This window comes from Pezoporus wallicus, unplaced genomic scaffold (assembly GCF_028554395.1).
Source record: "Pezoporus wallicus isolate ANWC-B61680 ecotype Strahan unplaced genomic scaffold, APGP_CSIRO_Pwel_v1 contig_5485, whole genome shotgun sequence".
In the NCBI taxonomy this organism is placed as follows: Eukaryota; Metazoa; Chordata; class Aves; order Psittaciformes; family Psittacidae; genus Pezoporus; species Pezoporus wallicus.
The window spans coordinates 863,849-890,521 of NW_026641550.1; the positions used below are offsets into that span (position 1 = coordinate 863,849).

Sequence of the window (26,673 nt, forward strand, 5' to 3'; positions counted from 1 at the left end):
TTTAAAGCTGTACAGGCAGAAAAAGTCAGAGTAATAAAACCATTAAACAGAATGCCAGCAGGAGAGAGAGATAGGAACTATCTCCATCCATATGCGATGTGATGGGGGTGCACCATCACCAGCAAGCTCAAGCAAGGACTTCTCACCCATTTTCTGGGAGATGGAAGAGTGAGGCAGCACCAATGACAACAGAATTTTGTAGCTTCAGTAACACGGCAAGTAATAGGATGCAGTGGGGAGCTGTGTTACAAGTTTCTCAGGTTAGTTAGTAGTGATGCAAAAACTGCCAGCAGTCTTGACTGTACGATACCAAATTATGTTACCCCATTATTTTGTCATTGCTTTTCTTTCATAACGGTTGCCATTCTGCAAGTCTGAGGTGAACTTCTCTTTCAGTCATCAAATGCTTTCTAGTAGCATAGTTGAACCTGAAGTTGGGTTAACCTGCTTACTGTTTAGCTATACAAATCATAACGGCCTGTGGCTGAATGAACCACCTATGGTTCCAATACTGCTCATGGAGAGAAATAAGCATTTTCAGGATGAGTCATCTGATGTATTTTGAAAATGCATTACAGGGTAAGAAAGATGGAATGCCTGTCTGGTCACCTGGTCGAAGGAGAGCTGCTCTCATTGACCTCAGAAATAGCGTATCTCCAGTGCATGTCTGTCTGTCTGCCTATCTATCTAGTCTACCACGATGCTTTTCACTATTCTTAGACCAATTTTTAGCCAGGCTTAAGCATACTCAAAAATAGGCAAGGGCCTGATTGCAATCTGATAATATGCTTCCGTGATATTCATGGAGAGCAGTTACTCTTGGCAAGTGTTTAAAAAACTTCACAAACAACAAGGGTGTGTGCAAGGGCCAGACAATCAGAAATTCTCTTTGAACTCCTCGTATCATTGCTGCCACACCAAGGATATGTGTAGAACAGAAGCACTGCTTGAAGCACAAAATGTTACCAGTTACCGTGACCCTTCCTGCTCCGATGGTGTAACTCATGATCCATTATGCTTCTTACTCATTTTCTGTTACACAGTTAGAAGACACACACTGATAATGGCACTCAACAAAGAAAAACTATAAAATACCCACATTAATAGGAGACTGAGTTAACATCACTTGGAACAAACTCTGGAAATGAACTAATTATTCAGTACTTGTTCTCAAAGCCATAACAGCACTTCCAAAACTGAACAGGTCACCTGAGTTTCGTTTGTACAGTAGTGATGTACATCAGACACGAACTGATCCAGATGAAGGCAATGGCAGCACGACCTGAAGAAGTCTCTTCCCACCTCAACTATTCAATGATTCTGTAATAAAGCTCTGAGTAGCTGAAAAGTAGCACTATATACGCTAACCATTTTGCTGGTCTCCTCGATTATTCTGCTTTTTTTAAACGTGGCTATCTCCAGTATTTGAAGCTCTAATCCATGCCATATCTTCTCTTTGCAAGTTAATTCCAGATCAATTAATCCCATTGCAGCAACACGCATCACTTAATCAATACATCTTTGACATGTTTTACTTTGTGCATCCAATCTACCTGTAGCCACCCCACTGTGCTGTGGGATCCACCAGGCAGGTATTTGACAACTTAGGGAAAAAAAAATGTCACCCAGCAAGAAGGTTGAATTTGTGCAGTCCCTACTTGCCGGAATAAAAGCGGCTAAATATCCAGTAGTGCTCGACTTGAACAGGAGCTCTGTGTATCACTTCGGGAATGCAAGCCAAAATTTAGCAACATTTCTTCTGTGACTGAAGAAAGTGTGTTGCAAATGTGTTATAAAAATGATACGGAAATCCTCTCCAAAACATGTATCAGATTCACAGGTTCAGAATTCCCGCTGGTTTGGCTTCAGTAACTCAAAAGATTTTTTGTAGATTGTAGTAACTTGATGATTTATTTTTTTTAACAAAACATCTAGTATGTGCTAAGGGTCTTTTTAGAAATGCTTCTGTGGACTGTTAACAGGACTGAAAGCCATTCATAAGCTGTATGAGGTGTTTGGCTCAGGTTGGTATTTGCTGAAGGCAGTATACCAGAGTTTCTGAGAAGGAATATAACTTTCCTTAAATTACGTACAGAAATAGCTAGGTACAGCGTGGCAAACATTTATTTTGGTAGACTCTGGGGGACACTGTGTCCTTGTGGTTTTAAAACCAAAGTGCGACCTCAAGATTAAAAATATAAACACTGTGGCTAGGGCTCCCCACAGAAGTCCCATAGGTGGCATCACAGCATAAGCTTCTGCTTTTAATTTAGAAGGAATGCAACTGTTCAGGGAAGCTCTTTTCCTAACCTAGTGCTTTGCTACAGCTTCAGCTCTGCCTTCTGTGACACTTCATTCTCAAAATCAAACCTGCACAGGCCTGACAAGTCTCCCTTGCTTGACACAAGTACACTTTCTCCTGCAGATGCCCACAGGGAAGTATTCAGGACTGCCCCAAGAATGTAATTCTCCAGTACCTAAACTAGCCTGCTGCTTTTGAATGCATTTTGAGAAGCACATCTGACATCAAGGACATGTATGGATGTGTTCAACTGTTGGCATGGAAGTCAGCCAAATGTATATCAGTAATTTTTGTCACTAGGCATCTACGAAGTTAACTATTCGTTTCAAGAGGCTTATCAGACATAGACACACACTCTCTCAAGGCTCCAATCCTTCTGAGCAAAAGAGTATCTCTAAGATTTTTTAAGGAAACCTTGGTTGTTAATCATGTGCGCAGACGTGAAAATATCATAAATTACAGTAAATTCTATCATCTTAATTTAGAAGAGGGAAAACCAGCAAATTAGGAAACCAAGTTATAGCTGGAGATGCCACCAATAAAGACCAGGAAAGACAAGAGAAGCTAAACCTTGCAGTGCGTTTGATGATGTCGAGAGCTGTTGGACCGTTTGTCTATCGTTCAGAAAGGACATTATGCGCTACTGGTATACCAGCATCTGAGTAATAACCAGTAGATGTCAGCACCATTTCTTCTCTGGTATCCTGGGGCCTCCACAAGTGGAGGACTGGGAAGACCGGTGAGGAGCCAAGGTGCACAGGATCCAGCCCCAGTTCAGAAACTGAACATCCCTGATGGTTGATGACCATCAGGGCACAGCACCTCTCACTCCAGCAAGAGCAATGCTGAACTGTTTGATGCACAACCACCTGCACACAACGTATGTGATCTGCTGTTGAAAAGAAAAAGGATTAAGTTGAGGTATAGACATTCCTGGGCTGAGCCTCAACTGGATGCCTGACTCCAACCCTTTGCTTCTCCTTCACAGCCCTCTGTGTGGTTTCTGGGGCTGCCTGCACTGGCTGCAACGTGAGTGCTAGCCCTGAACCCACCCCACACCCCCCACCACCACCTGCTACATGCACATTGAGTCTTGGATTAAAACAGCGCCTAGTATAGCTTCCACCTGCTCTTCAGGCATGTTCTCCAGAGGTGGCTCCTCTGACCCAACTTCAGACTACACACCTCGAGTGTCACAGACTGCTGCTCACAACCTGCACACACACAGGGCAGGTGAGGCAAAGCTGACTTGTCATGCAAGCACAAATAGTGTATTTTTATTTAGCAGTATGAGGGGAAAGCAAGCTTAAAAATTCACCCTTGCAGGGTTTATTGCCCTGCTCAGGGCTTGCCACCAATGCAGTATTTCCTGTACAACTCAACCCTCCTATCCCAGCTGCTTCTGCAAGTCTTTGCTTTTCTAATTCCTTTAAAAATCCACCTCCCATCTACAGAGGGAACAGGGCTGGCCCCAGCAGCTAAACATCTTGTAACAGTAACATCACTGTAACCAAATGTTTTTATAGCTGCAGATTCCAAAAGAGAAATCTACTTCTCAGCATGATGCAAATACTCCATCTACAGCAGGAAAAGCTGGCCCGCAAAAGCACAAGTAGACCTAACAGTGCCCAGTCACAAAGTAATGCAAAGCAACAGTTCTGTGGAAATAACAGACCTGGCAGAGTTACCACTTCTCTTCTGCCAACTCCAAAACCAAACAGAAAGTGGACACAAAGTGTGAAACCCACAGCAATACTTTCCGGTATTTCTATGAGCAGTTGACCTCATTACCCCTGAGATACATGTGGCTCAGGGCAACAGAAAACGTGAGAAGCACACAGAAGCATCTGCTATGGAGAAAATGCAGACTTTTTTTTAATACATCTTTTTGCTAAGTTCTATTCCCTCAGGAGCCTTGCGAGTATTAAAAGGAGTTCACTGCTCTTGTGGCTGTTCTAGGTCATCCCCTCCTTCCCCAAACTAAAGCATTCAGAATTGTATGTGCAATTTTTTTTAATAATTTTTATTGGAATATTTTTAAGTTTTATATTTAATAAATATTTCACATTTTATTTCTTAGAAGCATATTTCAGAGTAATTCTTATTAGAAAGCCTCTAGTCCAAGCTTTCCAATACACCTGATAAGGAACAGAAATGGTATCAGACAAATCTGGTGGCAGAGGTCTCTCTTGCGAGAAGGGCCTGAGAAGACATGGTCTTCTGACAGCCCAAGGCCCCTTCAGTACAGCAGCACTGACTACATCAGCCTCATGCCTCAGAGGGGCTCTGAAGAAGCTCCCCCATGGCATCTAGGGCCCCAGCCCTCTTCACACTCCTCACTTCTGCAGGGACCTGTTTGAACCTGCCTCCAGTCAGGGCCACATCCAGCAAAACCCAGGCCCTTCCAAACACACCCCAGAAAGAAAAAGCATGTGTGAGGCACAGCCCCCCACCCTCACAGACAAACCTTTCGGAAATTCCCTGGCAATAGCCATCCCTCACACGGCTTTTACCAGGGAGCTCCCGCTCTACTTCAAAACCACCATGGCAAGTGCCCTGCCTTCATTAGCTGCCCTTTCAGCCTGCCACCAGGACCCTTTTTCAGAAATGAGCAGTTATCCCTATGGAGACTGCCCAGCACTGTGCTGTGATTGCTCCCAGATGACACCTTTCACTAGAGCAGGTCTCTCCAAGCCCCATCCAACCTGCCCTTGAACACTGCCAGGGATGGGGCATGCTCTTGCTAGTGCTACCACTGGCAACTCTCACCCACCAAAAGACAAGGAGCCAGGTCCCGAGCCCTGTGCGGCCATCCTCCTTCTACCAGGGGCAGCCACCTCACACACAGTTCCCCTCAGCTGAAGTGCTTGCGTTTACCTCAAAACTGGCTTTTTGTCCAGCTGCACTCATTGTTTCTGAATCTCATGGCCCTACCCCTAGCAATGGTTTTGTATGATCCCACACTCAACACAGATGTGGTCACATTCCAACCTCTGTTTGCGCCAAGGTTACTGGCCTTGAGCAGCAGCAGCCGCCAAGCAGGAAAATTTATGCTGGCTAACCTTTATGCATGTGTGTTTATAAATCATGATGTTGTATTAAGCCCCAGCACTCATGTTCTTCAAATATGATACTGCCTCTTCTCTACACCAATGCTGCCTGATAGCTTTTCTTCCATTAACAAGTCTGGTTAATAGACTTGCATTTTTCATATAATTTGTAACATTAAGATCACAGTCCCAACAGCTACCTTAAAATGAGTGCTCACTCCAAAATATGCACGCCAAGACAGAGCAGATTCATCTGTTCTTCTTACACTCTGCCTTCTGCCTCTGCTAACAGTGTTATATGGCAGGATCATTTCTAACCAGCCCACCTTACACATTTAGCTTTGTTGAGGGCTACATGAGGCCACTGTCGCATTAATGAGAATCTGAACACACGCATGGTCACACACACAGCAGACTGACAAGGCCTTCAAAGGTAACTGTTTTCAACTAAGTAATGCCCTTGCAACCATAATTCTCTGCCCAGTTCAGGAGAGGAGACTGTTCCAAGATCTCTGAAAAGCTTGTAATCCAGTCCTCTGTCTCTAGTATAGCATGATGTCAGTCCTTACAGCAGATGGATGGTGTAGCATGTATTTGCTACGCAAGATGACTTAATAAATGAAGTTATTATGGCACTTGTCCTTCATGACCTAGAAATGATTTCACAATGCATCTCTGGAAGTAGGTCCTTATGTGCCAAAGACAGCATTTCAAAGAGGCTCCACTAGCATTGTTTCTGCATCACTTTTTCCAACTGCTGGCACGCCATATGCATGACAGGACAGCTAACCTGCCCAGTCCACAAGAGACGGCCTTCCACATGTCATATATGTTTTGGGATCTGGTACCCAAGTAAAATGAGAAACTGTCCCTGTCAAGTCAGAACAGCTGAAATGAGATACACAGACACTAAACCGAAGTGCTAAACTTTAAATGCCACACCACAAAGATCTGCTTTGTTCATAAATACCCCATATTTATCTTTTTCGCATATGTTTTGCAGAGGAAGGAGACAAAATTCTTCCAACCCTTAACACAAGCTATGCACATTTTCTGAAGGCTTTTTTGGTCTTTTTTTCTCTTGCTACTAGACTGCAGTTTTTATCCATGCATCTGTACTTTGCTACTTAGCACTGATTATCTTTCCTAGAAAAGCATGTCCACAGTTAAGTTTGACAAACTTATTTTTGAAAATGGCACAGCCAGCTGCAGTAGAATTATAGTTTTATAGAAATATTTGTTGGGAATTGCACTCCCAAAACTATATTCAAGAGCTACTTAAATGCCCCTGAGCTTTCCTGAACAACTTAGCACAGTGAAGGGAAAAGAAAAACCTGTCATGATGGCAAACTGCAGTGATGTACATAAGAACACAGTACTGAAAACCAATCACAAGGGTGTTTTGGGTTTTGTCACCCTCCAGAGCATTAGTTCATCAAAGAATATTAATATAACTCCCACCACATAAATGTATACAGAAGATATATGACCAGATTACATTATAATCCTTCCTACTATATATTCAAATAATAAATTATCACACTATTCCAGAAGCACAATTTTTCTGCTCAAAAACTCAAAACACAACAACATATTTCTCAAAGGCAGAGACTTCTCCAGACCAACAGATTTCAGAAGTAGAATACATGCAGCTATTTTTAATGATTCCCATAAGGAACAAGTACTTGCTATAACTATCCTGCAAACCAACCAGTATTCCCAACCGGATTTTACAGTGGACCAGAGCTTCCCCCATAAGTTTTAAGGACTTGCATTCAGAAAGTGCAGAGAGCAGCTCCTTTGGTAGACTTGTTTTCCCCAACAGCATATACCAGGTGTGTCAGGCCCTGACCTTAGAAAAGTACCAGAGAGGCATTTACCACACTGACCACACGCAGCCATAGACAAGGGCAGCAGCATCCTTCCAGACTAACACTTCCTAACCAAGTGACTTCACACCAGAGAAGCCTACAACAAAAGCCTGATGTAGTTAAAGCCACTGATGTAACTTGCCTGTTTTCAGGCTCCTTGGCTTTCCTGAAAACCATAACCATACTATGTCTCAGTCACTATTAGATTTCAAAATTCATCTGGTTTTTGTTTATTTCTGCAGAGCAGAAGCATATAGTGACAGCAAATTAGTACCAAGATGTAAGAACACCAGTCTACAGAAACATGCAACTGTTAGTAGACATAATAAAAAATATTAATATAATGCACTAAAGTCTACCTAATGCATCTGGATCAACACTTTAAGGCCAGACTTACCTTTTGCATCTTTTAACAGCTATTTTGCACCAAAGAAGAAACTTTCACATCAAGTTGCCTGAATATATATTAAAGAGGCGGGAGGGGAGCAGTGGGATAGGTAATCATTTGCACACACATCTAAGAGAAAGTTAGGAAGTTGGTTTATTTGAAACTGTGAAATCAAAGTCCAATAAAGAAAATGCTTAACATCACCACTGGAAACTATGCAGGAAAACTCTGGTAAGACTGGACTGTTCCCTTGGAGCCCCAGCATGGATGAACCCTGAAATGACTTCCCAGCTCCCTACTCCAAGCCACATTGTTACCTCAAGAACAATCTTTAACCATTCAGGGCAAGCCTTCCCCTCAAGCACGCTGCCAAATTCCTTCCTGCTGGAGTTTCACTGATACCAGCATAAACCACCCGAAATGTGGCAGGGCTCACAGCACTGAGGCTTTAAGAGTGAAACTGAGTGCCCAGACTTCGGAACTTCTATAGAGCATTCATCCTCATTCCTCACTCATTCAAATGGATTCATGAACTATGCTACTCCCAAATATCATATATTTATTTTTAATGAGCTATTATTAAGCTAGATCACCATACTGGTTTCTTACTCACAATCACTCACTGCAGTGAGATGGGCACATTCCCAGAAATGGTGTGTGTGTCAATTCAGCACTGCTATTAACTAACTAGGTTTTTCCAAATAGCAGATTCTCTCAGTTTAAGCAACCATATGTTGCATATACATCAAAACTCTCTGAAGAGATCAATATGAAAATATCAAGACTATATCCAAAATAGAATTTCAAATAGCTTATAGAACTTCAGGTGGGCAGCCACCAAATTCTGCTAAAAAATGTCATGCCCTTTTAGAAACTGCACCGAAAACATTCTGTGCCTGCTTTAAAAACTACTGCACAGGGCAAAAGTACACTTACTGCTTAAAAAACAGAAATAAGCTCGCACATCACTCTTTCCTTGTAACACTGGCACAAGTGAACCGACAGGACAGCCTGCTCTGTTTTTTCTTCTGAGAAAGATGGGTGGAGAGGGGGATGAACAGTAGGGAAAAATTAATGCATATTTTAAGTTATTTATTATATAACTGGCCAGTAATGAACACTGGAGCCACTGTCTGACAAGCAAGATGAAACCAAGAACACCCAGAAAGAACAGTACCAAACAAGGCCTCAATGTAGCCACCAGTACTACAGCTTATTCTTCAACTAAAGTGAACCTTCCCAACAGCTCTTCCATAATCTGTAAGAGGGATGGCAATTTACATTGAACAAGCTGATCTATTTGGGTTTTATGCTAATCTTACGCACTCTATAAACAACAGTCACTAAGTATTGTTGGTTCAGGCACTCAACAGTTTAAAGTCTTGATGCTACCAACCTATCCAGTTGCAGTTTGTACAATTTCTGCCTCAAAAGGCTCTGAGCCAAGGTCTAACTTCCTGGGGGAGGAGGCACTGCTCAGTGCAGTGCCTCCCCCTACTAACCTCATGCAACAGCTATTTAAAACAAAATCGCATTTTTCACCAAACTTTGGTGATATTTGGATAGGGCTTCTACAGATAAGCGATGTGTACAGAAGTCATCCATTCCATGTATCAGAGCAATCTGACCCCTCCAATGCGGTTTTGCTTTTTGAAAAAGAAAATAAACCAAATGCTGCTACTACAGCTGCACAAGCTTTGAACAACAGGTATTTAAACAACCAGGCTTCAACACCAATGAAAAACCACTTCTAGTCAGAAAGATTTAACGGATAACACACAACCATTTCAAGTCAGTTAATGATAACACTTCAAAGGGCACCACCAAATTACTCAATCCCCACCAAGTTAGTACTAGTTAGATAATACAAGTCACCAGATTTAACTGGCACAGGCATTTTGGCTGAGGGAAAAAGAAGATTGCCATCTATTTTATTGCTACCAGTGCAACAGGAATTTGAAAAGGCAATGGACGTAAAGGTTACAATCACTTCTTCAGTAGCTAAAACAAAAATAGGTTAAAAAAATTAGGACTTAAACTCACAAATAATGAAATATATGTTTTTTCACGTAGTTTACCTCAGTATATTAACCAACATTGTACATTTTATTGTTTAGAAAAGACAACGACATTGCAGAAAAATAAAATAAAATTTGTTTTCAACAGGACAGATGTTTTACATGGTGGTATAAAAAGTGTTAACGGGAGCCTGGAGGCGAAAAAAGGAAACGGGAAAAGAAAAAAAAAACCTACTCCAGAAAAAGTACAAAGCTAAAACAAATTCCAGATGTGCAAGTCTGAAGGTTTTAGCTTTTCAAATACACAACTACGTGTGCCTTTCACAGTAAGTCACAACTGAACAAGACTGTTTGTACTACTGCACCCTTCAACAGGCCAGTCTGCAAGTCAAAACAAATTAATACAATAAACGGCTAAATCAATAATGATGCAATGATGGGTTCCTTTTAGCTGTTATAAAAAGCTTGTTTACATATCTAATGCTTCATCTTTTAGGTTCAAACTGTGCTTAAGATTTTTTAGTTCAGACATACTGAAACCCAGCAGCACAGATGGTTTGCGATTATTCATCGCCTTTAAGCATATATTCCTCTTTTTTCCAAAGAATGATGCAACATCAATTTTCCATGCACACAGCAGTGAGGAAAGTAATTCCATCTCTTTCTTAGAAGGATATGGCCTCTTGTGAAAGTAGTCTGTCAAAAACTGCTTTTGAGCCTCATACGAACTGTGATCATGCTGCGTAGGATCTACTGCTAGAAGGCAAAGATCCTCACTAGAAGGAAGCTTCTTCATATCAGACCTGTTACTAATCTTCTGTCTTTTAAAAGGCACTACCCCTGAATTCACTTCTTTTTCTGGAGACAGAGCTATGCCAGTACTTAAGCTCAGAGGCTGCTGTTCCCTATTCCTTTGGTCTTCTGCAACAAAGCAGGAATCCGACTGTTTTCTTTTCAGCGTCATAGGATCATGCTTTTCACCATTTACAAGCAGTAGCTCTTTCTTCTCAGTACGCTCAAGCTGCATCTTCACACTTGAGTTGCTGTCTTTGGGAGCACTTCTACAACGGAGCAAATGTACAGCGATAGCTGCTAGAGTCATATTTCCAGTGTACACACCACAACAGTGAATGCACTTGAAAGCAGGAGTCTTTAAAATAGTATGTACAGTTGGCATTATATGATGCCGCTCTTCCAAATGCTTTTCATAGGTTTCTTTACCAGCAAACGTACCATAGCAAAAGGGACAGGTTAACACTTTTCTCATGCATCTGCCCTTCGTTTCTGCTGTCTGAGCTGTCACTTTGATGTAAACTGGGACAAGTGTCCTTGAATTTAGTCCAGCAAGCACAGCCAAATGTACTTCTCTTTCACCAATGTCTTCTTTTGGTAACACTGTACTGAAATCAAAGTGAGGAAATATAAGGTCACCCTGAGCATCATTACCTAGTTGAAATCCTCTGTTGCTATAATCTGCATGTAACTGCTTTTTCCCGTTGTGTGTTGTCTTATTGTGCTCTACCAGGCTTTTTAAGTCATGGAAAGTAACTGTGCAAAACAAGCAAGCTAAGCCATGCATCAAGAGATGTTTCATGAGCTCTTCCTCACACAGAAAAGACTTACAAGAGAAACACCGGACCGTCTTTTCTGTCATCCACCTCAGAAAGGGCGCACAAGCTGCAAGTTTGTCAGGTGCTGGGGTTCTGTCCACTTTTGGTTCACACTGTTTGTGGGCCACCTCCATGTGCACCTGGTAGACATTTGATGGGAAAAGTTCACTGCAAACAGGGCAAGTCTTCCACTGCTTAGCCTGTTTGGTTTCCTGACTTGTTCCAAGACCAAGAAGGGAGGCTTGAAATGATATATTCTGAGATGTAAATACCACTGGAGGAGAGGGTACACTAGCTGGTGACTGGGACAACTGAGTTATTGTCCCAGCCTGCATTAGGTGGAAGGGCACTTGTGGCGGTGTAACAGTTGCTACTCCCCCACCAGGAGGTACAGGCAAAGTAACTGAAACTGGGGAAAGCGTGTACATAGGTATCCCATTAACCTGCTTACCAGTTGGAATCAACTGCCGAAGTATAGAACCTGGAGTCAAAATAGCTGTATTCTGAGAAACTGCTGCTTGAACTGGATGATTTACTGGGATAACTGCTGGGGCAACAGGCTGATTAAGTTGAAAAAAATCAGATCGGACATTCTGCCCAACAGGAACAAGTCTAGAAGCAACAGGCTGGTTAAGCTGGAGAACACCCGAAGCAACTGTCTGTGCCACAGGAAGGACCCTGGGACTAATGGGTCTATTCACATTCCCAAACGACTGATTGACAGAGATAACTCCTGGTGCAACTGGTTGATTCACAGGGCTGACAGGCTGAGTAACAGGTAATGCTCCAGTTGCAAGCGGACCATTTATGGTACCAATGGTTTGATTAACACGGAAGATCCCAGGCCTGACAGACTGATTAAGAGGAAGAACTGAAGGGGCCACAGTCCCCACAGGCTGATTAAGGGGGAGCGTATGGGAAACAATGATAGGCTGGGAAGGTGACGGCTGAATATTCATGTTATTTTGACCTACAAAAAGATTATTAGATACAAGAGCAACATGTGGGGGGGTAACAACTGGAGCAGAAGTTGTACGTGGAAAGCTACCAGAGGCACTTGGAACAGTCAGTGATCCAACTGTGTTTTGAATGACATGTGGCTGCATCCCACTCTGGGTTTGATTATTCTGTGGAAACGCAAGCTGGATGCAAGATGGAACTGATACAGAACCTGCTGTGGAAGTGGCAGGTGCTGCAGATAGAGAAGTCACCGCCATACTTTGGGGAGGCTTTGGAGCAATTTGCATTTGTTTCACAATTTCTGGTTTCTTAATATGCTCTGAAATCAGAGACCGAAGTTTGTTCTCCAGGTCTCTGTGTGTTTCAGCTGTCAAGACATGATACATTAAAGAATCTTCACTGTTTGCAGAAGCATTACATTTTTTACAGTAGAGCTCGGCAGAATCCCCTTTACTTCCATCAGGTTTCAGGCCAAAATACGTACTAATTAAGTTCTCGAAATGGTTCATCAGCACATGTTTCTTCATATTGTAATACAGTGTGTCTGTGAAGTGGCATTTTAGACATGTAAAGTTTATTATGTCACTCCTGAATTGTTTCATGCCATCCACAATGCTGACTGTGTAGTTCTGTATTCTTTTATTAGACGAATGAAACATCCGGATATGTTTTCCCACTATTTTTGGGTCAGAAGCAAATGCACATTTTGGGCAAGGAACCACCAGCTCTTGGTCCATTTCATCCTCATGGTAGCGGTGCAAGTGATTCTTGAATGAAGTAAGCAATTTTGATGAGAACTTGCATAAGCTACAGCAGTACGGCTTTGTTCTGTATCTCTGCAAACAAAACAAAAACATCCACTTAGAAACTGCCAGTTGATTCCTAAATCCCTGTTATCTGTTTCAAAGTAAGCCTGTACTATCACCTGTCAAAAATGCCTTCATTGGATGTATAGCATGCATCTTCTCAGTTTCTTCTGTTTCTGAAAAGCAGACTTAAAGATGCCATACTTAAAGGGATAAACATTTGTGCCCTTTTTGCTTCTTTACAATTTATAAAGAAGCGTTGAGTTTGTTTCTACTCCAGCTCACAAGATGTAACTCTGAAGCCCATTTTTAAAGACAGAAATCACAGAACAAGCTAAGAATTCATATGCTACTTGTAAGCACGAGGTGAAGTCTCAACAATTAGGAAGAGCAGCCCTTTAAATATGACACTTTTAAAGCATTACTTAGGTCAGAACCGCCTCCTATCTACTGGAGAAAAAAGAGAGAAGGGGTGAGAGGTTTTTGTGTATTTCAATACCCTACTCTTCACTGAAAGCTCTCCAAAAGCCACAGAAGATTTATTTTTTTTCCCTGAACATTCTCTTGGAGCCAGATTAATAATAGAAAGAATTAAAAGCCCCTTTTATGATACAGTAGCAGTGACCTCTTTGTATTATCTCAACATACTGGACATCCCATCACAGTAATTTCTTTAAGAAATTTCCTCTAGCACATTCACTATAAAACATACAGATTCTTCTCATAAAAATATTTTAATTGTAAAAAAAAAAACCTAATTATCTTCCACTAAATAGTGGTTTGCTCCCTTGATTATGTATCACTTGACAACATTACTTTTCATATCCATATGAATATTATTTGCTCTTCCTGAAAAGCTTATAGGTCTATCAATCATATTTTCTTACTAACTTCCTAAGAAGTTAAGCCTAGCTCCCGCCAAAACCTACAGAATCAGTCACAGCAGCATCCACGTGACAAACCTGCACTCTGAAACATGTAGTAAAACCTGTCCCTTCAGATGTGTTTTTCACCTTACTGATGCCCCTTAAGAAACACCATCCAAAGGGAACAAGCTGTTCCACCACTACAGCACCCAGCCTAGCTAGATCACCCAAGTATGTGTTAGAGGTAACACATGGAGAACTGCAGCAAAAATTTGTGCAGTTATTTTTGTCATTTCATATAACCATGAAGGTGTCACCTACTAGCTCCTGATGAAAATCAAAATCTAACCTCCAGATTCAAAAGACTGGGTCAGACGAAGTGACTGGCTAAGACTGCTGAAGAGTACACTGTGAAACTATCAGTTAATTATCCTCTACTTACACTCTTTAGGTGTCTGGTCTCAGCTGCTAGTAAACAGCACCACAGCAGATTAGAAGAGGCCTCAATTTTACGTTTAAAGTATACTAAGTAGAGAAAGGCCACTGGCACCACTGAACTAAAGAAGCATACAGAGTATTATTGAAAGCTGCACCTCATTAGCCTTACTTCTGAAGAAGGCAGATGACAGAGCGGTGACTGCTTATTTTAATTTGTTGTCTGAGGCTTAGAAAAGCTCATATGCTTTTTAAATACTGGACCCACACACCCTTTACTTTCCCCTCCACCCCATCTCTGGATTGGCTCTTTCTATACTCATAAACTTATACCATAGTGTACTATACTGGCAGTATTACTTTGCTACCAAGTCTGAACAATGTTGTTAGGTACAGTTCTTATTCTTACACAAACAAGCATTGCAGTATATCGCCAAGAAACCACCCCGGTACCTGCATATTGTTAAGTCTAGGGGAAATGAAGTTCCATGCCTTCTTAGATCATTTATTTTTTGACAGAGGCAAGAATCATGACACTTTACAGAAATTAAAAAAAAAAAAAAAGAGAAAGAAAAGTCTTGTACCTCATATTCTATCAAATTAAGACAATTCCTAAACTCCCATTACTTAACTCAAAAAAAAACAAAATCCAACAACAAAAATCCCCAAAATTCTGCTAAATTCTGCTTCAACAGAAGTATGTGAAAGCCTGCTACTTTCGTCTTGTTTATGTATGAAGTAGAACTCTTCCACACAAACACATTAGAAAACAGGTATTATTAGAAAATAATTTCATCAGCATGCGCTCATTGCATAGGCTTTAAGCTCTTTTGTATGTTCATAAGTGCGACTAAAAGCTCCCCAGCTTTACAGATAATTTGACAGAATTCTAGGCCACCTAGAAAACAAAAGCAGTATCTTGGAGATTGACCAACACAACCCTAAACTGTACAAACAGAATTCAAAAACGATTATTAGAGGCATTTAGGAAAACTTGATGAGTCCCGCTCCAAAGAACATACCCCGTAATGCAGCAACACTTTCCGTTGTGTAGTCTCACATTCCCCACAACCTAGAGACAAGCAGAAAGACACAACAGCCTCCAGAAATCGGAAGTTCTTCCATAATTATTAATGTCTCCCTAAAACCAGTACTAATGGTAAAACCACCAACTCATCTCAATAAACATCATCTCCAGCTTGCTGAGCTTCCAATGTAGTTCAAACAACTTATTTTCCCCTATGGCAACAACTTCTAGAACATCCTCAAGGACCAACTTCTTTCTTTCCAAATCTAGGCAGCATGATACCAAGATATGTGAGTGATAAATGTCAAGGAACCACAGCTGTTTAAAGAAAATAGGAACAACTTTAGTATCCACAAGACATAGCTTGGCAAATCTGTTCTGCAGCAACACATTACAAACACTATACTGAAGTTCATCATCAGAGAGATTCCAATCCTGTTTTTTTGGACACATACTACTGGTCATGCTGATTAGCTGAGTCAGGATCTGTATTTCTCTGTCATGATTTAAGCCTAGCCAGTAACTCACAACCACACAGACACTCACCCCCCCTCTTTATCTCACCCCACACCCGGAGGGATGGAGAGAACTGAAAGAATATAAATCCCACAGGTTAAGGTAAGAACAGTCCAATAACTGAAGTATAATACAAAACCACTACTTCCACTAATAATAAGGGGAGAGAATATAAAACTAAAAGGGGAAGGGAAAAAAAAAAAAAACAACCCAAAACAATAAACAGCAGTGATGCACAATACAAGTGCTCACCATCCACTGACCAATACCCAGATCAACCTGAGCGGCGACCTGGTCCTTCCAGGTAACTCCCCCCAGTTTATATACTGGACATGATGTGCTGTGGTATGGAATACCCCTGTGGTTAGTTTGGGTCAGGTGTGCGGTCTCTGTTCCCTCATGGCTTCCTGTGCCTCTCCGAACTGGCAGAGCGTGAGAACCAGAAAAGTCCATAACAGAGGTAAGCACTACTTAGCAACAACTAAAACATCAGTGTGTTATCAGCATTGTTCTCAGCCTAAAGCCAAAACACAGCACTGCCCAGCTACTAAGAAGGAGAAAAATAACTATTACAGCTGAACCCAGGACATCCTCTCTTCTTGTAACAGATCAGGTCTCTCTGCCTGGTTTTTCTCCAGACAACAGGGATGAAAGATTCCCTCTAGTGCAGGAATTTTAGTTCTTTTCCATTTCTAATGAAATGGCTATTTTTTTTCCTAAAGGACTGTGGACAAAAAAACAACCCAAACAACAAAACAAACAAAAAAATCCCCAAAAAAACAAACCAAACCAAAAAAACAAACCACCTAAAGCCCAACTTTTTGTTAAGTTTTAGACAGGAAGCTTCGTTTTCTCTGTCTTCGTCCTACTCTTCCCTCTTTTGTGTCTGGGGAAGAGGTGGAACCTATCCTGCTCATCTAACACAGGTCTCCAAACACTAAATTTCTCTGTCCACTGAATAAGGAAAAAGGCAAAAAAAAAGAATCAGCAAGGCTAGAGCTCATAAAATATGCTGACTGGAGCCAGGACACCTGATAGGAGACATTTTCCATGTGCATAAAGAAGAAATAAAAAGGGGGGAGGGAACCAGTATAACCATTAACGGGATTTACTCCGTTCAGCTACACTAAAGTTAGTCTTGACTGAAGGCAACTGTAAGCCTTATCTGAAGTGGCACTGAGAAGCTAGTGCTTGGGTTTCTACAGACCCAAACAAGTCACATTTGACTCTCACCCACAGATTCATGTGAACACATTAACTTCCAATCTTAAATATGTGAAACCAAATTCAGGAAAGGAGAACTAGGATACAAAGCAGACAAAGGTCCTAAAGGGAGGAAGAGTCGCTTTTTACTAAATGACAGACTGACAAAGACTGAATGGCTTTGTTCGGTCAGCCTGTATGTTGAGGCCATTACAATACAACTACTGCATGTGGCAGCCTCTGCTTGTTTCGAAGATGGTCAAGCCAGATTTAAAAAACAAAACAAAAAAAACAGCCCAAAAATCCTGACAAACAGCCACCATACTGTTCTAAACCATAACCTTTGGATTCAGGATGAAAACTACAGACTCACTGCTCTTTACATGCTGTTGATAGGCCTTCTTCATGGAAGCAATCAGGAGCCCCAAGACTCTTCAGCAAAACTGAGAAAATACTACCTTTTCTTCTGGATATATTTTTATGCTCTACATAGTATCTTAGAGACTTGCTAGAATGTAAAATTATATTTGTTTGTTCATCTCAACCCTGCCTTTCTTGCAGATACTAGGTTCATAGAAGTTTCCAGTCACAGAGAACTAAAAGCTTTTTCATATACACTGATCTAACTGGAACATATTTTCCACTGCAATCCTATCCCAAGCCACTTGCATCTATGCAACCATATTTGCACCCTTCCAAAGAAACAGGAAACATGTTGTATACACGAGCATGTTAAGACTACACATCAGAATAGGCTAAAAAGGCAGAACATTAGTGCGACATCTTAAATACTCAACATTGAGGGCTGCATCCTTAAAGCAAATGGTATACACAGTCCTTATAACCAGCTGCGTTACGGAATACAGAAGAAATGAAAGATTATTCCTAATAGTACTTCGAAAACAGATGTTAAAGCTGCACTTTTTACCATAAAAAGTTGTATTGTAACTTTTCCAGGACTTCTTTTCAGAAGTGATAAAATTCAGCAACTCCACATACACGTCTACCCAGAATCTCTAACACAACTATACATACCTTCCTTTTGCCCACTGACTCCCAAAGAGAGACATCACTCCATGAAGTGTTACAAAAGTGTTTTTCACCTGGGTCAAAACTTTTAAGATTCTGAAAGAGAAAAAGAAAACAAGAAATAATCTGCTTTTGCAGTCTGTTCTGAATACAAAAACAGTCTCAATACAAAGCAAGGAAAAAGAAAAAAGGAAAACCCACACAAACAGCAGATGAATGCCAAGTCTATACAGTATTTGGACCCCAAAATTCAGTTCCAAGAAATTGCTACTTTAATCTCTATTTCATTTATTTTACTTCAAATACTTGTTTGTGACTGCCTTGTAATCTAGTAGGAATTCTGAACACTTCATACTTACTGAAAATGTAGGAGTGAAAATATTTACACTTTAATTCCATTGCTTCCAGCCAAGTTCACAGCGAACACCAAAGGTACTTTCTCCCTCTACCTTCCTCTTCCTAAATCTGTAATCCTCCACTATTTACTTCAATTTATTAACTTACCACTAAGGTTTACTCTGCAACAGGGTTTAGCATTAAATCTTCACAGCATTGCTCTGTTTTTAACTTGGGAAAACAAAGAGCAGCAGTATTTTTCTCAAGCTGTAAAAGTAACAGTATTATTGCATCTGGAACAACCGTGCCAGGGTAAACAACTTTCCTTATAGCATTCTTCTAATCAGTCCTATCAGAACAGTTTATGACCCTCAAGTCAAAGCCAGCTACCACTCTAAAAATCTTAAGTTCCTCTCCAATTTTCTGAAGCCCACATATATCCAAACACAAACTTAACAAGAAAAATAACTACACTACTGTCTGCTAGGCATTTCTGAAGAACCTAGGCTTCAGAAGACCCCTTCCATTCTAATCAGCAATCCCTTCTATTCTAATCAACATCTAAGCACTGAACAAGCCATCTATCTGCCTTTCAGCCAAACCTTCTTAAAGACAGAAAAACACCTTAGAAAGAACCCCTGCATGGAGCTAGAGAAATCCCACAGCCTTAGAAAACATGATGCTTTTCTTACATATGTTTGATAGAGAAAACATATGAACAGACTTAAGATTTACTAACAGTTCTGCAGCCAAACATACTAGAGTGAATTACAGTTATAAAAGTTCTCAAAGTTTATGGCCTACCCCAGAAATGTTCTGCTTTTGTATTAAAACGATCACCATTTTCCAGAACAAAAAGATAAAATGCTCAGAGCTTAAATGAAGACTTAAAGATTACAATATGTTAAAGAAGCTAAAATAGTTTACTACAGGAAAGCCTCTGACATTACAAAGTACTTAAGAGTAATTGCAGAATCAAACTAATAAAGTAGCCCAAAAGCTCATGTTTCTTCCTAGCAGAGATGAATTAAGAACTTTTAGCCTAAAAGCTAAACCATTCAGTCTCCAAGCAACAGAGAGATGCTAATTGTATGTGAAATTCCTTCACCTTCTTCATAAACTACTGTCCATTATCATACCTTACTAGAACAAGTTAAGACCAATTTTAAGACCAGATGGCAGGTCGAGTCTGTATCACATCATTTCCTACCGTTTCCTAAGTTGTCCAGCCTCCTCACACGAGAATGTCCAGAAACCAATCCTAATACTGGGGATGGGAGATGACGAGGAGGACACACGACTTAACGTACTTCATCTATTAAGACACCACACACCCTGTTCTACCAAAAAGAAATACCATCGTCATACGAGCCAACTACAAATCAAGTTCTAAAAACCACTCTTCTTGCTGCTAAAGTTCTACCAAAACCAGCCACAGATTACCTGAAAGAAACAAACTTAAGTTATGAATTTGGTTGAGGAAGAATTATTTGCAAAAAAAAAAAAAAGCTGTATCTTTATAGCCTACATCTCACAGAACTTTTTCCAGAATGGAAATGTTTGCTGGGATTACCACCACCACCATTTATTAAAAGTGAGACACCACCAAATAAACACACACCACCACCACCCCCCAAGAGAACAAAAAAAAAAACAAACAACACCTTATTCCCCATTCACCATTAAAACCCATACTGCAATCAAAAAGTTAAACTGCAGTCAATTTCATAGCAAAAAAGAATAGCACCATCAACACATTTCTACTTCAAAGGGTCAAGACAGAACAGCTTCTCAGAGGTTTAATTACAAAACAATATACAACACAATTAGAACAGTATGAAAATTTAAATTAAACAAATACACTTTTCCCTCAGCTCTTATGACATATTTAGATAAATCAAACATTTTTAAATGCAATAGCCAGAAATGATCCAGAATTAGTTATGCATGTAGGTCTTAATCATTTACATACACAGTTCAGAAAAAACACCACAAAAGACACAACAGCACTCCTACAGAGTTAACCTAGTTTAGCATCATCATCCAGAGTTAATCCAAATCATTGATTCAATGTAAAGACATAAACACACTAAACTGCCAAAAAAACCCTGTGGACCAGCTGGCTGGAATACACTACTGTGTAGTCATTGAGCTGCATTACTCAAGTGTTTGCACTTTTTCTGGCATTAGTCTTGCCAATCTGATGGTGTGAATCCATCCTGATTGTTCCACAATACTTCATCCTGAAAGGGGCAACAATAGTACTAGGTCTTCTTGATCGCTCCAGTGCACTTGCATACACATTTTAAAAATGCAGAACTGAATACAACTCAGTAAGACAAGTTTCATAGTTTCCCCTGGACATAAAGCTTAAAGGCCTGCAATGAGAATACTGGGTCTAACTGATTGTTTGTTTTCAGAAATACTGAAAATCTGTATATCCTTCAGAGGCTTGCCCTTGATGTATGTCAGGATATCCCTGAATAGTCAGGTCTTCGTTTTCCGATGTTTTTAAAAGAATGCAAAGAAAGTTGCTGGGAAATATTTTGTTAGTCTGCAGTGTTTTTCCTAAAGCTGTACTGTTTCCTTTTGCTGAAGAATACTTCAATACTAGCAGAGAATATGCATCACCATCTATAACATACCTTGTTCTGAAACTGAGTTTCTGTCAACATTATGTTCTAAAACAGTAAATTCTATCCCTGGCATATGAGTGGTCAGTCATAAGTAAAGATCCCCACCATAAATATCTATGCCAGATATAATATACACACAAAAAGTGAAATATGTTTCAGATTGCTTTCATTATTTCAAATGCTTTACCTTCAACAATTCCCTGCAGCTGTCAAGCCCAAAATCCACAAGAATGCCCTTCACCTTTTTTCGAGCCTTCCTAATATTATCAAGATTTTGAACAGGAACTTGAAACATTTTGCACTTTTCCTGAAAAAGAAATTAAAAAAAAAAAAAGAATGGAATATTTGAACATAGACACTTGCATTTAAAAGTATTAAAGTCTTAAAAATGTATTCTTCAATATGAAAATGCAAAAGCCTTAAGCCAAAGAACTGGTCTCATTAATATTTCCCAGTAGATAAGTTGCTTCCTTTTAAAGGAAACAGAATTTTTTGGGGGGGGGGGGGAGGGTTGGGGGTGATCCTTTACATTTCTTCTATCTAAACAAAGTCACAAGTTTTTCTTTCGGATTTCTTTGTGTGAATATGGCAGTTATTCCATGTTTTGTCTTTTTTTTGTAAGAGAACATGAACACCAGTTAGTTTCAGCTCATTTAGAAAGGAGGAATTCAGCACCTTTCAGCTTGAATGTTAGTGTCAAGAGCGTCTTTGATAATCTGGTTTGTAGTCAGGTATGTACATGTTTAAAATATAACTGATGACAAAATCTACATTTCCTGCAGACAGGAAATTTATGCTATTAAAATCTGTTATGCTGGACCTTTCATAAAACAAGGTACTACAATATTAATTCAGTAGAAATAAAATGTAATTAATGTATGGCACTGATAGCTAAATACACTGAGTGTGGGACAAATTTCTGTCACACCCACATGCTTTTAGGTCTCCTCCTTTATCAGCTTCTCCTACTCCAGAATTTGCATTTATAACCTACCCTACTCTCTCCAGCAAGCTGGAGTCCAGTATACAGAGAGACAGATTATCTGCTATGGGTCATCCATCTGAAGGGTTGCGCACAGCATGGTTGCCCATTTGTCTAGGACATAACCACCAGGAATCCCTAGCATTTCCACAACAGCTAGTCTTTCATCATTCCCCATGCAGCTGGGCTATGGATGTATCAGTTGTTTATCTTCAGCTCCCAGTATATCATAAAGTATTCCCATGGGTTTAGCTTATCTTTAGCTCCCAGTACATCACAAGGTACACTCTTGGTCTTAGAAGCATGTGCCTTTATCACCTCTTATCTATATTACAGCACAATGCATTTTGGACTGAGATTTAAGAAACTTAATTTGGCACAAAATGGAAAGGAACTAACCTACACTGAAAATGGTCACTCGGAGCTTCACAGGTATTTCTTTGTTCTTAGTTAGCTGGACCTAACAGAGTTTAAAAGATCTCAGTCCTTATTGCTAAACGATTCATCCATCTAAGACAAGTTTTAGCAAGGAAAAGAAAAAAAAAAATCCCCAAACAGTACTTGAAGGTCCTTAAGGTCTCAAAAGGCTATACTTTAACAAAAAAAAAAAAAAAAAAGGAAAAATCAGAAAAATCAGTGTTAACATGAAATCTTTGCATTAAAATGCAAGACTTTCTTGTAAACAGTAGCAAAAAACCCTCCCATGTAAGACAGAATCCACAAGCAGAGCCTCACCAAAAACAAATAAACGCAAAAAAAACCCATAAACAAAACCCCACTTTTTCTACTCTGTGTGTCATCATTCAACAAGACAAAAAGAACAAACCTTAAGTAAAAACATGCAACTGTTTTTTAATTAAAGCTCAAATAACTCACATGCTATTCTCTTTTTCTTCTCCCCCCAAAGGAAAGCTATGCAGAAAGAAATGGAGAGGGAGCCCCATTTGACAGATGCTAGTCTTGTTTTCTAATGGTTTTTATCCCTAAGAAGTCTGGAAGACATTCTGATACCATTGGGGTAGGTGTGGAACAGGAACCTAGACAGAATAGAATAAATCAGAGTAAATAGTCTGACACTCTATCAAAATCCAAGGAGTAAAATAAAGCTGTAAAATCCTCTTTTTAAAGTGAAGTCAACTGGGAATTTGTATAGTCTCTGGTTAAAGCTTTATGATCAGTCCCTCTATGATAGCAGGTTATGTGCACCAACCCCATGGCCCACTGAAGGTAACAACGGAGTTGACAGGATGTCACCATGCTCAGATCAGCCAAAAGGATATGTGGTTCAGTGTGTTAGGCTCCACTGGAAACACTTCCTCCATCTCAGTCCTTTAACTGATACATTGATGCTACCGAAGACAGGAAGCAGACATTTCTTGAGGCATGTCTATCTCATAAAAAAAGAAACATTAGTCTACAAAGGTGGTACAGTAATGCAACATCCATGTATCTCAAGTTTTCTTAACCAGCAATCTTTCTGAAATGGAAGTCATTAATCAAAATGAGAAATAATTCATTTTCCAAGTAGTTCATCTTCAATCCAAAAATATGTGTATTTCTGTATCGTGTGCAACATTATTCAGTTGGTACTTCCACAAACTGTTTCGGACCAAGACTATTTTACTCATCTAACGGTCTGTATCCATTAGACCAGCAACGCCCCATCACAAAGGTCACCGAAATTTCATCATTCTAAGCTTATTCCCTCAAGATGCCAGTTTAATTCCCTGATTACTATAGAGTTTATTAACCATACTTGTTTAGTACTATTTATTTCTCTTGCATTTTTGACATTCTTCAAGCTTTGGCTTCCACTGTTTCCACGCATAACTACAGTCAATCTTTTGTTGATATGCAACCCATTCTTAACCAGCAAATTCAGTATGAAGGCACTACAGTCAAATTAAACCTGAGCTACTCTAGCACCCAAGAGTCTTGATCTTTTCACCATGTTGGCTACCTACAAGACAAATTTATCTTAAGCTACTTTTAATTTCATGAACGTACTTTTGCATGAACAGAACAAAGGCAAGTTAGTATAAAAATAAAATAATTGTAGCAGCTGATGCCCCAAACTCAATTCTAAAAAGGTCATTCAACCCTTGCTCGGGCATTTTATCCATCAATTTATTGCTGCATTTACAGTTCATTTAGATAGCACCTCTCCAATGATACAGCAAACTTGAGTTCTGTGCAACACTAAAGGTTCCCTTCATTTCTACAACACCTGCATTCCATATAACATCCAACTACATTCAGCTGTTCAACAAAGATCACAAATGCAACTCTGCCAATATTATTATAGTATTTTAATACTAATCTAAAAAACGAGGTAGCAGTCTGGACAGTACCTTATTAGCCAAATACTTCTACTCTGCCAAGTAACTACGCTTGACTATAATATCTTTGCATAAAAAAAAAAAAAAAGCAAAAATGCTAACATTTCACCTCTTCAAAGTGAGAAGTCCCACAAAATAGAAAGTTTCTTTTTGCTTTCCTTTTAGCCTACTTCTTAGAACAATACTCATTCACCTTGGAAGGGAACTCAAGAAGGCACCTATTCCAGTCTCCTAGTCAAAGCAGGCTCTGCAACGAACTGAAAACCTCCATAGACAGAGGTATGACAGCCTCTCTGGCCAACTTTTCACTGATAGACTGCAGTAAGAGTGAAAGGTTTTTTTCCTTAACAGCACCATTTGTGGTCCTAAGGAAACATATACAATAGAATTAAATATGAAGCTGGTATGGAGCTGGAGCAGGGTAGATGCACAGATGTGCTTTCCATGAGCATACAGGTATGTCCTGCAAAATCCATCAGTAAACAAGATAATCAGGTATTTCTAGAGATTTCATGAGAACAGGCAATTAGAGAGAAATCCTATTAGAAGGTCCACAGAGAAAAAGGCTGCAGTGTAACCCTTTTTAGAGGCCAGACAACCTACACAGAAGCCAGATCTCCAGATGTGTCCCTAGGAAGCTGGCCTTCACTAGGCCACTGCTCACAGAATCACTTGTAGTAGGGAAATTACGAAAGGCTTGTGAAATTTTGTCCTTTCATATTTAGAAATGCTTTAGAAATTCAATTATTCTTGTTTCGTTTTCTGATAAGCTTACAAGCCATCCAAGAAGTCATACCTGGACATCTGCTCAACCGTGTTATTACGCAGATGGTTGGTTCCATTCCCTGGACTGTTATCTGTGCCTTCTGAAAGAGACCTAACTGGATTTACGGGTATGTTGGCACCATCAAAGCTTATCCAGCCTTTCGAGGGAGAGGAAAGAAACATGTATAGTTGCCTAACAATATCTCTAGGTGTTTTAACAGCATTGAGAGATTTTATTCCTGGAAAGAAAAAGAGTCATTTAATTAGAATGAATATTTTTCTTAATATTTCATTTACTGTCAATTATATTAGACTAATAAAACTTACTGGGAGTAGTTCTGGTCAACAAAATAACTCTACCTTATCTTGACAGAAAACCCAGGGTAAAAAAAAAAAAGTGAATAAACAATTCTTTTTGGTGCAACTAAATTGGAAACTTTTGGGAGTCTCAAATTACAGATCTCTTATAGTCACAATAATTCTGCTCTTTCTTAGCTAGTAATCACACACCCATTAAAATGGCCATTTAATCCAACATAAAGATTGCCATCATTCAGTAGTTGCTAACACAGTAAAAAGCATTAAGGTACGTGATTACATGGATAAAAATACAGTGCATCAACCTGCATCTTACTTAAGATGTCCAATCAAAACAAACTTAGATCACTACTTTTGCTGTTGTGGTTTAAATAACTATTGTGACGCTTCATTAACACACAGTCAAGCCTCCACTATCCAAGATTAGACAGAAGAAAGGGCTATACCATTCAAATTCATGGAGCCTTCCTAGAGCACTGTGACTCATAGGAGAGCTAGACTCCCTTAGGGATCATCATCAGCCTGAAACTGAACCCAGCAGGACCTAAGCTCACTCCGTGTAACTTAAACACCTACATGGAGCCTACTCAAATGAGCCACACACCAACCCCAGCAACTTTAGGGAGAAGTACAACTTCATTTGTATTGTATTAGTCAGCCTGATATGACCCAAAGACATTCCACGTAGATGCACGTAACAGATAGCAGATAACCTACGGTCTGAAATTCAGCAAGGGGACAACTGAAAAAACATAAAGCTACACTACAGGTGTCATCAGAAAGATTGTTTAAACACAAGTCAGCTTTTCCAGCATTCAGTAAAACTTAACACAAACCAAGGAGCTCTCAGGGGTAACGCATAAAGCACTATGAAACTGTTTCTGTGCTCTTCATTGTGTCTGAAGATTTGCTACATCTTCAGGGAGGGCTGCTGCTTTTTGGACAAAACTTTAATAAAATTTCATTAATAAATGAACTATGAGAACTCCAGTTTTTATTACAGCTTCTAATATATTTGTTACATACATGGTTAAATATTGCTCTAAAAAAAAAAATCCCTTTTCTTGTTCAAAATTACTAAAATATCACTAAGATTTCTAGGATATAGACTGGACTGGAGATCCCAAGACTGAGTCTTTCCCTTGTATTTTAAGTATTTAAAACTTTAAGGGGCTCAAACATGTATTTTTTAATTATAGAACACAGTTAAGGAAAA

The 26,673-nt window shown here is 39.8% G+C and overlaps 1 protein-coding gene across 4 annotated transcripts; it reads right to left on the bottom strand.

The window, feature by feature from the left end:
- Positions 1-9,526: 9,526 nt before the first annotated feature.
- On the bottom strand, positions 9,527-25,425 carry ADNP2 (ADNP homeobox 2). Of its 4 annotated transcripts, none has more exons than XM_057424288.1 (5): positions 25,171-25,425; positions 22,912-23,072; positions 21,241-21,360; positions 18,088-18,177; positions 9,527-13,035 (listed from the first exon to the last, which is right to left on the bottom strand). In XM_057424288.1, exons 3-5 carry the CDS (start codon positions 21,346-21,348, stop codon positions 10,099-10,101), a joined length of 3,135 nt encoding a protein of 1,044 aa, XP_057280271.1. In that variant the 5' UTR covers positions 21,349-21,360; positions 22,912-23,072; positions 25,171-25,425; the 3' UTR covers positions 9,527-10,098. The 4 variants fall into 4 exon arrangements, with proteins under 4 accessions (XP_057280271.1, XP_057280269.1, XP_057280270.1 ...); XM_057424286.1 differs by having other exon boundaries at positions 22,912-23,422; XM_057424287.1 differs by lacking the exon at positions 25,171-25,425 and adding an exon at positions 23,246-23,552.
- Between the last annotated feature and the right edge of the window lie 1,248 nt (positions 25,426-26,673).